The 15,180-nt window shown below is 43.1% G+C and overlaps 1 protein-coding gene across 1 annotated transcript in view; it reads left to right on the top strand.

The window, feature by feature from the left end:
* Window positions 1–5,858, top strand: part of LOC119653643 (sphingomyelin phosphodiesterase) — a 94,830-nt gene extending 88,972 nt beyond the window's left edge. The window contains exon 9 of the mRNA XM_038058455.1: window positions 5,740–5,858. Coding sequence (XP_037914383.1) covers window positions 5,740–5,797 — 58 coding nt within the window. The 3' untranslated portion in view covers window positions 5,798–5,858. The remainder of the gene's footprint in view (window positions 1–5,739) is intronic.
* The last annotated feature ends 9,322 nt before the right edge of the window (window positions 5,859–15,180 follow it).

The following is a 15,180-nucleotide window of genomic DNA, read 5'->3' as shown; positions in this document are numbered from 1 at the left end:
GGCTGACTTCCGGAGAGCCTTCCATACTCCCCCTCTTTAAACAACATGGTGAAAAGTATAACATGACATGCTCCGTTCAAAGCAAAAAGGAGAATCATTCAACCTGAATCGATGCAGGTACTTTCAGTAAACACCGTGCCCTCGCAGGAATTGAGTCAGGTATTAGTAAATTTCTCCATGTCGTCGCTAAAACTATCCCTTCCCCCTCAATAAAGAGTATCAGTGTGTAGACCAAGCGAGTCAGTACTACTTTTACCTCGCCTCGCCTCCTTGCTGATATTTGGCGCTTACATTAAAGCAGTGCGATTGCATTGATTCTGCTCAGTCGACCTGTCTCTTTTGCAATGAGTCACATCATTCATATAAATGGACTGACTCGGTTCATTCATGAGCTACACATCTCTATTGGTAACGCTATGTAAACCAAGAGCTTTATCATCACCGATTCTCCGGGAAATCTTTACAAAATTGATTCTTGTGTGCCTCAGTTATCGCAGGTAAGTTGAAGGCATCCCGCAATTGTTCATAGTTTTTGTGCTCCCCTTTATGCGGTCGGAAGTGTGCTGCAATTGTGGTGTGATTTACCCCATTCCTCCATTCCCAATTTCGTACAATGCGCTGGGAGTTAAGTCATCTGTGTTTAGTCTTCTTGGTTCCACCAAACTCGGTGGTCATGGCAGCGCCGTATGCTTTCATTACGCATCTCATTATTAATGTTACCTTCTATGAAGTCCTACCTTCGGAATTTTGGCCTCACAATACATCTTCAAAGTAAAATGAGACTTCTAATGTTAGTAATTCGAACCAATCCACAGCCCACTAGGACTTTGAGGTTTCCACTTCTTGCATCCGAAACTAGCATACCAAACATTTCCTCATATTGTGCTATCGTCGCGCTTGGTGGAGCATAGTAAATATATATGTAGATGCCAGTTATTTTTGCCCTGGCGAATCCAATTCCGAAAACTCCATCACTTCTCAAATGACTTGATTGCCTTTTTCGACAACACCTAATTCGGCTGAATTTTCTTCAATGTTCTTCAGTTTCGGGGCGACCTTGACCCTCCTCAGGATATCAGCGTCTGTTCTTTTGGAGATGATAATCAGTTCGAGACGCATTCTTTTCTCTCCGAGCAGGGCGAAAGATTAATCGCCCATATTTGAAATGGACATGGAACAGAAAATGACTCAGGATTCTTCTTGCCCCTGCCCCAGTCAGCTAGGTCTCTTTTGTTCTATATTTGGCGCTAAAAACCACGTTTTCCTGGTTTTCCACAGTTTATGTTTTATAGACCCGATCGTAGAATTGATCGCATCTCAATCCTCTTGACTGCTAAGACCGAACCAGATTTTTCAATACTCCTCTTGTCCATGAAACTCCAGAGTCACCAACACGCATTTGTGCTACCTTTGCCAGGGATTGTATTCCTAGCCAAGTCAGTAACCATCGATAATTAGCTTTCGATAACTGGGACCAATTTATTATAGGTTACCCATACCGACAATTTTTTTCATTATGTCTGGAAAACATATGGATCTGTAAATGGATCACTCGCCTCGAAGTTATCAGCCTTCAGCAGCGCTGCACGAAATGGCCCTTGGACATGATGCTTCGTGCAACTCAGGACATTAGTCCCGTCTAAATTTCGCCACGAGCTTTTCCTGGTCTGTGTGCCGTCATGGTGGCATTGTTGTACTGCAGATATCCAACATCTCGTCACTGGTTGTTTCAGGAGTTTTCGTTATATTTACAGGTCTCTTGAAAATATCAGTGATACTTTCTTGCTAAAGAGATAACCTCTGGATGGATATGAGCAAAAGAACACTGGATCCCTGGAAATGAACAGCCTCTGAGTCGTCCCATCACACTTCTATAAGTGCTCCCACACGAGTTGACATCCCCCCCCCCCAGAGCTATTTAAAACATTCCCTCTTGCGCCGCTCGATAGCCTGCTTCTCACCGCACTCTGAGCCTTTCATCCGGTTCAGATCAAGGGCTGGTCAGTTGACTATTTTGCCACTAATTGTGTCTTCTACCATCGATTTCGCGTCTCCTAATTGTAACTTGAAGCATATGCTTTTGCGATGCATTATATCACATAGAGAGCTAGGTTGGTGCAGCTACACTCATAAGAAAATTTTCTCATCCGACCAGCCTGACATCCTTTTTAGCTTCATAGATGCTTTTTTCCTGCTCTAAAGATAATTGCATGGTAATCGCTGAAGGAGTAGTCCTTGCTAACATGCCAGGAAATACCACGCGCTAATACAACATTAACAAAGGTCACAATTAAACCAGACCCCGTTTCTGAAAGAATATATCAGCTTCGGAGCCCTAAATTATGTTTAACTGCGCAGAAGCTTCTAATAGACTCTCCCCAGTTGCGGTAGATCTTTGCTTCTTCGCTTGAAAGCACAAACATTAACATATTATCAAAGGTAATAACCTTTGGACTTCCATCTTGGGCTCGTAAGTGATCTATGTAAAGTAATCCTGAGCGACTCTGCAGTTATTGAAATTTATGTAGGCGTTATTAGAAGTCTGTCGATGACTGAAGTATTATCTGCGCCCTAAGTATAATATAGCCATTCTTATCGACAGCCAAGAATCCATTAAGGCTTCGTACTTAGTGGCAATATCCTCCAGACTGTGGGGCAGTTCAAGAACGCGGTAGACACTTTGACCGACACGCTCAAGGTAAAACTCCTCTAAGATCATAGGAACGTCCCACTGGCAACTGTTAAGGGTAGAATCTACTGGCACTACTTAGCAACCGCGAGCTCTTGTGCCAAGCGCTTGCAAATGCATACAAAATTACAACGATTTGCACAGGGAACTAGCCTGTAACGGATCATGCCACTAGGCTCAATTACCCTTCAATTCACATTGCCGAAATTGCGAAGAAGAGGGTGGAACTCTCAAGCGCTTCCTTTGCAATTGCTAAGCTCTAACTAGAAACAGCCTACGGACACTAGGTAAACCATTCTTAAAGGACCTCAGAGAATCTCTAGCTGCATGATGAGAGAGTTACTATCTTTCGTGAATGGGTGGATCTGAGCCATCTGGACTCAGTCTCCTTGCTCTTACCACAGCAGTTCTAGTCTTGGGAGTTTGTGACATCGAAACAGTGCACTATAGCGCTAATAAGGCTACCCAGAGCGTCCACTGATACCTGTCTACCTACTCTTCCTTAAATTCATAATGAATTCTTCGCCAAACATTCTCTCCATATGAGTCTTTAACCGGGTTATGGCAGCCATCAGTTTTCCCCACGTTGATTTTCTTCAATTCAAACATGAGATCGCTTTTATAGGCATAGGTTTTGTTGAGACTTTCGTGTAAGTTTTCAGATCGGCGTAAGCTTTAGCTCTTTTTTTAACCAGAAATGGGTGACAGTTCGGTTAGGCATCACATGGGCTGCCTGCAGCAGGTTTCGGTCTCTCCTTAGATTTTCTTTTTTTTCCCAGCATATAGCAGTATAATAATAATTGTCAGTGCGACAAGGCAAATGGATCACGGAGGCAATGTGGTCAGCATTGCGCTTGCCTGTAATTATTATCCTGACTTAAGTCAGATAGTCATTCACAACTGAGTCGACTGGTATCCGACATCTAGTCACGATACAAATTTCTCCGTCGCCAGTGAGATCACTACGTCAGCCTAGTAATCTAACCACTGAGCCATCCGGACAGAATCTATTACACCAAACCCTCCTGTTTATTCCTTTGTGGAGTATAAGGAATCTACAAAATTTCAGGTTTCAATGAGACTGTACTTCAGTTTCATTATAATCACAGCCTACATCAGCGGGGCAGCACGAATACAACACACAAACATCAAAGGTGTCCGGGATTGGAACCCGGGGTAACGAGATCGAGAGACTGCCGCTCAACAAACACATCACCCGTCAAACCCTAATAGCAGTCACTATATTCTGGTGCACGTTGTCCTTGATAATCTCGGGCGACTCAACTATTTATCCCCACGATGGGGGCTGGGTGAAAAGTAATTTCTCGGTATTAAGACTCTGTTCTTTATTATCCAACTGGATTGCTCCTTTTGTGCATTCTTTCGCCGTTGCCACTTTTTGACCTTTCCTATGTCTTATCTTTTGGTAAAGACCTCAGGGCTGAGGAGCTTCTCCTGAAAGGGGCGATTTTCTGGTCCTGCTCTCGTCCCTCTGAAACAAATGTGCAGGTGCTGTTACCGTTGTTGTACCGAATTTTCAACTCATCTTTCTTCAGTTTCGTTACTGTTGTTCTCATCAGGTTTCTATCTCGTTTGAACACTTCTTTCTCTAAATCTAGTTCAGTTGTAGAATGGCTAACAGTGGCTAAGATGTCCACCATCAACGCATTACGGTCGTGGGATTTCGATGATCGAAAGCCCGTTTGCTTGCTCCCAAACGCCCTCAATACTAGGATTCTGACCTTCTCCTGCGTAAATTTTTGCCTTCTCTTGTCTCCCATTGTGGTTTTGTGTTCTGGGTATCTTTTCCATACCCATTTTGTTCCACGCATCAGAGATGAGCAAACATATGCCCACACGAAGTTTGAAAAGAAAATGCATGCAGTACATCCAGAAAGGTCACTTACACCATTCTTAGAAGCCTAACGCGAAAATCAGAAAAAAAAATCATAATAACGCAGATTTATAGATATATAAAATTTGGTGGAAATCTTAGGAATGTTAACAAAGTGATAGGAGATCACTGCTGTCTGGTTTGCGTAAGGTTACTCCACCCTAAAACATCATAGCTGCCAGTTTCACATTAACGTGAAATGGCTGACTCACTTAAAACATGCACTACCATGAAAGCATCGTGCATTAAATATCTAAAGATCGACATAATTTTGTATACCTGCAACTCTAAGCTTCTGGTTTCCAAACTGTTGAAAATTGTTTGCGGCTTTATGTTAATAATTTCCCAGCTAACTCATATTGTTTCCTGGACTATTAGCACTTCTAACTTTTAACTGCCTGCCTACTGAAGGAGACATTTTATTGCATCAGCTCTGCGAACTAACCCGACATTCCAGGAGCCAGAAATGCGTAATCCTTTACTTGTTTTCTTGGTCGTTCATGCGGAATTCAACTCGAGAATCTTCATTGCATTGGCGAAAAGTAACATTTTTATGAATGCCTGGCTGGTTGTAAGCCCATAGCCCCAAAACTACTAACCCTGGCAACAATCGAGCTTTCCTTTTGAGATACGGAAAACAGGCGATCCACGCATCTTTATCTACAGCTGAAGGGAGCTCCCAACACACTATTCGGAGATTGAAAATAGGCCCTTGACTGTCAAGAATTAGAAAGTGATCACCAACAAAAAGCTAACCCAACATCCAGACTTCAGAAACCACAGAGACCACTAAAGTCCGACAAAATTTCATCACAAAATCTGATCTTGAAAATATAAGCTAGAAGAATCAAGTGATGACCCATCTTGAGTTAATTTTTAGAAATCTTTTTTTTTTTTGTTTGAGAATTGTAAAGAGGATAATGAAAACGAGAAGATTGGCGCAAATCGTAGTATAATTAACCAAATTTCCGTAGATCAGCACAGAACACATGTAATCTCTTGGCGGCTCCTCATTATTTGTTTAAACACATCCTGTATATATTTAGTTGTAGGTTTTGGTACTTGTAATTTTTTTTATTTTTATAATGATATTTTTTTCAATATTATAATATATAATATTTAAATTACAATTGTATTTTACAATTATTTAAATCAGAATGAACGTCATACTATCCATCACAAGTCTTCCAAAATACGTCATGGGATTCGGATAAAATTTTGAATGCATCAAGCGGCCATAGAGTACAGAAAATTTTCAAAAAACATTAAAATAAAGAATAAATCCCGTTAGTGCTTTATAATTTACAACTAGGACGAGAAAACAAACTAATTTTAGGAATTAAAAATTTAAGAAGTATTAGAAACTTTTACAAAACTATTTATTTGACGACGCAAACAAATAGTTGAAAATCTTATTGAGTAAATTTTTGCAGTGGATAGTTTTAAGCCGATAGGACCTTACTTTGGATTAGTTTCTACTTCCTTAATCGAAAGCAACGCAGCATGTTACTGTTGACAAATTTTACTCTAAATGACAAGCAATAAAAATGTGATATGAATACCGGATGAACAAATGACATTGTTACTATTGTTGTAATTTTATTGAAAATAATAAAAACATGTACTAAACAAGAGTTCGGTTTTTTCACTTGAATGGGAAAGGATTTGCGAAAAATGGTGGATATCCAGCTTCCAGGGAAGATCCCATGATCGATTGGAAAAATCCAGCAGATCTCCTACTACAATTACCTCATCATTGCGTATGTGCACACATTACGAATACGATTTACTCTCTCGGTGGACCTGGGAACCAAAAGGGCTACCTAGACAGGGGAGAACAAAGCGTTTGCAGCTAACCAAAGCAATACAGAGGGAGGACACTACAAAACTACATAGCATGGAGGTAAATTGAAAAGACTAAGAAATTGTATATGGACTACGGAAAATCTGTGGTTGGTGTCTTGCAATTAATTCCGAGCAAAATACCGATTTTAAGGACTACAAGGGCGTGGTCAACTGAGTGACCTGATGGGTTGGCTAATAGTTTGGAAGTGTGGTAAGGGTAGGTATCAGTAGTCCCTTCGAGGAACCCAATAAGCGCTGTGGTACACCATTTTGATGCCACAAACTCATAAAACCGTGACAGCTGTGGTAAAAGCAAGGCGAGCAGAGTCCAGCCGGCTCAGATCTTCAAAGCCAGCTCGTAGCATTTATGAAGGATATCAGCTTCCCCATCCTGCAGCTAAAGATCTGTCTGAAGTCCTCGACGAATGAATGTGCTCACCCAGATGCAACATCCAGACTCGCGTAGTCTAACAGCACCGGGCGCTACAGCGTATTTAATGTGAAGATCCTGAGGGAAGGCGTAGAATACATGTAGCATCTGCACTCGCGGTTTTTTTAATCCTAGTAAGCTGGGTTCCATTTTGCTTTTTGTACAGAACCATACGCTAGAGTGGAACGATGTACGACTGTGTCCATCTAGAAAACCATCCTCGGCCGAAGATCTCCTTGCAGACATGGACGGCTATATAGGCCTTCTTAATCCTCAATTCTATATTTAGTTTTCAATCTATCATGTAAGTTGAAAAGCTCGTAGGCTAACATAGACAAAACTTTTTTTGATAAAATTTAATTTTATTATTCAATATAGTTGCCTTCGATACAACGATTATAGTGGTCATAAAATTGTTCGATATCCTTTTGTTAGTACGCTTCGTCTTTTGCCTCAAAATAGACCTCTGTTTCGACGATTACCTCTTCATCGGCGCTAAATTTCTTTCCAGCAAGACTCATCTCGAGGTCTGAGAACAGAAAAAAGTCGCTGGGGGCCAGATCTTAACAGTACGGTGCATCAGGAAGCAATTGGAAGCCCAATTCATGCAATTTTGCCATCGTTTTCACTGATTTGTGACACTGTGCATTGTGTTGATGAAATAGCACATTCATTTTCTTCAATTGGGGCCATCTTCGGCGAATTCATCCTCCAAATGCTCCAACAACGCTATGTAATAGCCGCTGTTGATGGTTTTCCCCTTCTCAAAATATTCGATGATTATCATACCATGCGCATTCCAAAATACTGATGCCATAGCCTTGCCAACCGACTGTTGCGCCCTTGCACGCTTTGAAGTCACCACGTGCATTCCACTCAGATGATGATCGTTTTGATTCTGATGTGAAATAATGGAGCCATGTTTCGTCCATTGTCAAATTTCGACCCATAAATTTACGTTTTTTATGAAGGAAGAGCTTCAAACACTGCTTAGAATCGTCCACTGGTCGGTGCACATTTCGCCCCTTTAAAGTTACCAAACCACTTTTCAACGGTTGATTTTCCTGGTGCAAAGTCTGAATAATGTTTATCAAGCCAAGCTTTGGCTTGCTTTTTTGCCAAAAAGCAATGCAATGCAAGTTGTGTACACGTGACTTTTGAAGGCTAGGATTAACTTAAAATCATATGGATTTAACACTAGTAGCACCATCTGTAGCCTACGAACTTTTCAGCCCACTTGGCAACTTAGGATCCAGAATCACACCTAGACACAACATTAGAGGAAAGAGCCAATCTTTGTTCACTTAGCCGCAAAAAGTGAAATTGGGGTACGGTAGTTAGGGCTCTCAGAATGCTTGCTTTCTCCAACTCGAGCGGGAATTCCAGCAATATAACCTGGACATTCTGGGCCTAAGCGAAATAAGATGGTAGGACTCTGGAAAGTGCTCCACTCCCTCTTGCTACGCTAATGGCAATGTGCTTTTGCACTCTGGAAAGCTAAGTGGTAGCAGACACGAATCCGGTGTCGGGTTACTTCTGATGGCTACCGCAAGGGAACTGGTTTCTGATAGACTTCTAACTGCAAAATTCCGGTTGAGGTTAAAGAGTATCACAATTATACAATGCTATGCACTACTGAAAACTTCCGATGCAGTGGAAAGTCCTGGGGGTTTAACGTGAGTAGCTGCCGTGAAGGCTTAATCCCACGGTCCTCTTCGGACACGGATTGATTTTGGGACTACAATCAGAGCCCCGCCATGCAAGCACAGCAGTCCTGGTTTATACTGAGTGCAGGCTCAGCATTCATACCAGTGGATGCGAGGCCTATCTAACACCTCTGCCGCAACTAAGGGGTACGGCACCCGAGTTGTACAGCGCAACTCCACGCTTGAGCTCCGAGGAGCTCTGCCCGCGATGTAGGCATAACCACAACCACCATGAAACCCCCTCTAGGGGGTCAACCGCAAATAACCGGGCCGAGAGCACATCCTCCAGGATTTCTCCTGGAGCATATGCTCTCAGAGGGCCATCCCGGTTCCCATGGTACCAGATAACCTCCAGTGAGGCTTCGTGGCAGAGACACTTCAGATGAGTTCCTTGCAGACTCGAGTACGTGGGGACGGAACTTCAATGCAGTGGAGAAAGATGCTTTCTACAAGCAATTAACCGTAGCTCAGGAGAGGCTTTCTAAAGAGGACATTATGATCATACTGTGTGGTCTGAATGCCAAGGTGGGATTTGACAACACCCTGCTCGGACATATTATAGGGAAACAGAGTCTTTTCGACCGCAGCATTATTGGTCTGAGGTTCGTGGATGCAACTGCCACCGCCTCGTCATTGATGGCACATTATTCGAGCACACAGTCATAATCAATTGAGACAATTAAGTTTCAACTGACCGATGCTGTACAAACAATCAGATTGACCACTTCTATATCACCAGTCGATTTAGGAGCAGTCTCATGGATACGCGTAACAAAAGAAGCGCTAATATTGGCTTGGAAAGGAATCACTATCTGATGGTCGCTTGCGTGTTGCGTCCGCCACTTCTCACAGGGTTGGAGAGCTGCGACTCCCTACATTAAACATCGACCGCTTGTTTTCGGTTAACAGTGGTAGAGCTATCTTGCTGATCGGACGGCAGATATACTGAATAACTCTCCTGAGAATATCGATGAGCATTGGGCCGCCATCAAGAATGCTTTTTTTGTCGGGTGCTACATATAATAGGTCGTCGGCCACGTTCGGAACGGGTGTCATAAGATCTGGCTGACTGCGGAATCGTGGAAGCTGATCGATGAACGGAAGAGGTTAAGGGGTTGTAGGCTCTACTGCCCGCTGCCAGTTATGTCGGGCGTAACACGCTCAAATTCCGATACCGAGTGAAACCCCGAAAAGTTCACCATAGTGTACGGCGCGAGGTGACTAAAGAGAATTTGCTATTATGCTGATCAGGGAAGCAGACGATGCTGCAGATCGCAATGATTCCAGAAGTATATATCGCGTCACGAAAGAGCTTGCATGTAATCGCAAATCTTTCGATCGTAGTGTGAAGAACGTCAACTGAAGACGCAGAAAGAACACTTCACTTCGATAACGTGAACTAAGAGTATATCTGGAGTGCCCTACTTTGGAGGGGCATTCCGGAATATAGCTGTTATCAGAGGGACATATGATGGTGCAAAATGTCATGTCTTGCACCGAGGCAAAATCTCGGAGGATTTTGATGTCCAAAGCGGAGTCTACCAGGGTTACATCCTATCACCGATATTATTTCTTCTTGTTATCGGTGACGTTCATCATGCTGCCTTGTCCGGAGGATGTGGAGGAATTTAATTAACGATGATATCCTTCCTCAAATACTTCGACTACGCTGATGAAATCTGTTTGCCCTCTCACCGAGTCGTGGTCCCTGGCCAAATGGCTCTGGATTTGGAAAGAGAGTCAAGTAGAGTTGGATTGAAGATAAACACGAACAAACGCCATGCAGTGGAATTCATCCTCGCCAAGGCCACTAGGCGCAGAACACTAGAGGAGAATTGCGAGCATCTCGGAAAGTCGTGGGAGGTGCTGAGAGGCATTTCAAGTAACCGCAAGCGATGGCGCGTAGGTATGGTTGACCCCACCAAGGGGTGAATGGCAACCATAGGAGGTTCTTACCAGACACTTCCATCAAGGAGCCCCTCGGCCTTTTAAGAAAGTATGGGCTTCGAATATCGAAGGCAATGGCAACCGTATATATTATACCCCCCTGGGTAAGGTATAGCGCCTTAACCAAACCTACGAGCTCCTCACGCGACTTCACAAAACGCTGGCGCTCCTTCTCTACTGTTTTGTGCCAAATGCTCTTAACGCGATCCACTAATCAGACATCGTAGAAGAGTAAATTGCACTACATGACGTAGCCAGCAATGCAATTGTCGCCCCTCCTTAATATATAACTTATCCAGTACCACATCCGCTTTCCGATCACTTCGCGTACACGTGTTCGGCCTGGACGCCGACTAAGTTCTTCATTTGAAATAATATCAGACCAGCGTACTCCAAGTATACGGCGTGGAGAAGTGTTGACAGTGTTGGTTTTAAACACCGGATCAACGTCAACGCTCTGGCGCCAAGGCTGCGAAGGAAGTATCCCTGGTATAACTTTTGCATCGGAATCTCCGGCGGAAATTCACGTTCTGGTATTCCGCCACTGGTCAGACTCGCTGGCCGGGGCATTCAACACTTCCCTAAAGGCGGGACACGGTCAGGAAAGTGCCCGAAAAGCTCATCAAGAATAGAACCGCTGAAGCGATCCGCGCTGCCGAGAACTTGTCTTCCTAGGACAGTCTGCTAAGACTTAATATGTCAAAAGAGACGCGCTTGAAGTGCAGAGATGATAGAACTCCTCACGTTCGAATTCGTTGAGTTCACTCTCCGCTTGGTAATCTCACTGACTTCATTCAGAGTCACGAATAAAATTTCCAGCTGAGCCAATACAACGGCAATTTTACAAGACTTTTCAACTTAGCCAACTATAGGTATCGCTTCAATCCTGATACGACTCGAATACGGGCAGTGTGACGTCAACAACGTTACCCTGTTTTTTTTGTGAATCAGGTTTAGCATTAAGGACGTGGAAATTCTCATTTTCATTCTTCCTGAAAATTTAAATTCTGTTAAATATTAGGAAATAACCACATCTTTCAAACATTCATCATTATCAACGGCGCAACAACCGGTATCCGGTCTAACCTTAATAAGGAACTCCAGACATCCCGGTTTTGCGCCGAGGTCCACCAATTCGATATCCCTAAAAGCTGTCTGGCGTCCTGACCTACGCTATCGCTCCATCTCAGGCAGGGTCTGCCTCGCCTTCTTTTTCTACCATAGATATTACCCTTATAAACTTTCCGGGCTGGATCATCCTCATCCATATGGATTAAGTGACCCGCCCACCGTAACCTATTGAGACGGATTCTATTCACAACCTGAGGGTCATGATGTCGCTCATAGATTTCATCGTTATGTAGACTACGGAATCGTCCATCCTCATGTAGGGTGCCGTCGAAGGATTCTTCTCTCGAACGCGGCCAAGAGTTCGCAATTTTTCTTGCTAAGAACACAAGTTTCCGAGGAATACATAAGGACTGGCAAAATCATAGTCTTGTACAGTAAGGGTTTTGACCCTATGGTGGGACGTTTCGTGCCGAACAGTTTTTGTAAGCTAAAATAGGCTCAGTTGGCTGCCAACAATCGTGCGCGGATTTCATCATCGTAGCTGTTATCGGTTGTGATTTTCGACCTTAGATAGGAGAAATTATCAACGGTCTCAAAGTTGTAGTCTCCCATCTTTATTCTTCCCGTTTGACCAGTGCGGTTTGATGTTATTGGTTAGTTGGTTGTTGGTGCTGACGTTGCCACCATATAATTTGTCTTGCCTTCATCGATGTGCAGCTCAAGATCTCGCGCCACCTACTCGATCTGGATGAAGGCAGTTTGTACCCCTCGGGTCGTTCATGATGTCGATATCGTCAGCATAGGTCAGTAGTTAGGTGGACTTAAAAAGGATCGTCCTCTTGCATCCTTAGCATCACGGATCACTTTCTCGAGGGCCAGGTTAAAGAGGACGCATGATAGGGCATCCCATTGTCGTAGACCATTGTTGATGTCGAATGGTCTTGAGAGTGATCCTGTTGCTTTTATCTGGGCTCGCACATTGGTCAGGGTCAGCCTAGTCAGTCTTATTAGTTTCATCGGGATACCGAATTCTCTCATGGCCGTGCACAGTTTTACCTTGGCTATGCTATCATAGGCGGCTTTAAAGTCGATGAATTGATGGTGGAACTGTTGTCCATATTCCAACAGTTTTTCCATCACTTGCCTCAGAGAGAAAATCTGATCTGTTGCTGATTTGCCTGGAGGGAAGTCTCTTTGGTATGGGCCAATGATGTTCTGGGCATATGGGGCTATCAAGATAGAGGAGTATATCTTATAGATGGTACTCAGCAACGTGATACCTCTATAATTGCTGCACTGTGTGATATCTCCCTTTTGATGTATGAGACAGATAATATCTCTTTGCCAGTCGTCAGGCATTGATTCGCTGTCCCACAAGTTGATGAACCACTTAGTGTAATTGGTCGTCTTCATATTTAACCAATTCGGCTGTAATTCCATCGGCTCCTGGCGACTTTTGGTTTTTAAGTCGATGAATTGCACGGACTGTTTCTTCTATACTTGGTGTTGGCAGTATTTGTCCGTCGTCTTCAGTTGGCGGGACCTCCAACTCGCCGATGTTCTGGTTGCTCAGCAGGTCATCAAAGTACTCAACCCATTGCTCCAATATGTCAATTCTGTCGAAAATAAGATTTCCCTCTTTATCTCGGCAGGATGAACATCGACTTGTTGGTAAAACTTCTGCGCATAGTGCGGTTGCTCCCTGTACTTTTCGAGTTTAAAGACCTGTTGGTTCTCCCAGGCTTTCTTTTTCCGTCTGTTAAGTCGCTTCTCCGCTCGACCCAGTTCGTGATTAGTCCCCGCGCGTGTCCGCGTCCTTTGAGAATGCAGCATTCTTTCGTTCCGTAGCTAGCTTACATTCATCGTCAAACCAGCCGTTCCGACTCTTTTTGCGACTGGGGCCAAGTATGTTTGCGGCCGTATTTATGATAACGTTCTTCAGGTCATTGTGAAGATCATTTGTTGATAGTTTATTTCCAGGATCTCTGTTGACTGCGGTTATTACGGCATCCATTTTCCTCTTGTAGGTGTAACGGAGGACTGTATTGTGGATGGCTTCAGTGTTAACTCTCATCTGATTGTCAGTGGTGGTGATATTATTCGAGCTCGGAGCACCATGCCAACGAGATAGTGACCCGAATCTATATTGGTCCCCCTATATGTTCGAACATTCATCAAGGCTGAGAGGTGGCGGTTTTCGATCAACAGGTGGTCAATTTGGTTGAAAGTGGTCCCATGAGGAGAGGCCCACGTATGTTTGTGGACCGCTTTCCACGCAAACTAGGTATTTCCAACAACCATTTCGTGTGACACTGCTAACTGAATAATCCGCAGTCCGTTATCATTTGTATTTTGGTGTAAGCTATGGGAGCCAATACGGGCTCCGTCCCTACTTGGCTGTTAAAATCCCCAAGTACAATTTTGATATCATATCTGGGGCAGGCTTCGAGGGTTCCTTCTACTGCCTTGTAGAAGATATCCTTCTCCGACGACTCTGCAGTCTCCTCCGTTAGGCCGTGAACGTTAATCAGGTTTATATTTCTAAACTTGTCTCGCAAGCGCAGCGTGCACAGCCGTTCGCTTATGTTTTCAAAGCCAATAACAGCAAGTTTCATTTTTGGCTGACTAAGAAACCTACTCCGAGCACATGGTTTACTGGATGGCCACTGTAATACAATATATGGTATAGCCACTCTTCTCCAGAAAACCGGTCCCTGTCCAACGCATCTCCAGTAACACATCAGTTACATCAGCCCTATATTAGGGCAGGGTATCGGCTAGCTGCTTGGCAGCTTCATCTCTGTATATATATCTCTTCGGTAATTTGATATCAATGTTTAATTCTGCTGATTATGCAGTTTTGTTTATTGTTCTGATTGATTCGGATTGATGACCAATATTAAGTTTGAGATGAAGTGGTGAGTTATTCTATGATCTTAGCCTTTTAGTTGGAGGATGTTTACATTGGTATTATGTTTCAATGTCATTGGAACATTTTATAATTTTAATGGATTATGATTTAAAATGATTATTCAATCTATTTGTTATATGCTCTTATATCGTTATCAAGAATGTTAATGGGTTTGACCATGAGTTTGGGATCAGTTTTGGGTGCAACTCGCGAGTAGCAATATATAACACGCCCCGTTTTTGCGAATACAAATAATTTGTTGACGATGTGTCTTCCCTCAATATCGTTCACACAAATTTCACGTTTCATATTTTGTAACTTTGCTGATATGAATTAATTTTCCGTCGAATTTAAATTCTACTTTGTTTCATTTCTGCTGACTATAGTTTAAGATTTTTTGTATTTAAGAAACATAAGAAAATAAATTTGAGCATTGCTTTATTATCTACGAGGACAAGTTGATGTAGCACCAAATTGCATTCCAACTAGGCTAAAAGCAACAAGAGCCTTAGTCACACTCACTGGAAACAAAGGAGTTTTCAACAAATATGTTTTTGAGGGAAATTGCCTGGAAACCCCTCTTAAGGCAGGATATTACTAAGTTTAGTGAAGTTCACATTATAAATGGCAAAGTTACATAAGTTATGCAACTTTCGGGTTTTGAACTGTTACAAAGCTGTTAAACAT

Source organism: Hermetia illucens, chromosome 4 (assembly GCF_905115235.1).
Source record: "Hermetia illucens chromosome 4, iHerIll2.2.curated.20191125, whole genome shotgun sequence".
NCBI lineage: Eukaryota > Metazoa > Arthropoda > Insecta > Diptera > Stratiomyidae > Hermetia > Hermetia illucens.
Note: the sequence above shows the minus strand (reverse complement) of the source record. Positions and strands in the feature narration are given on the sequence as shown.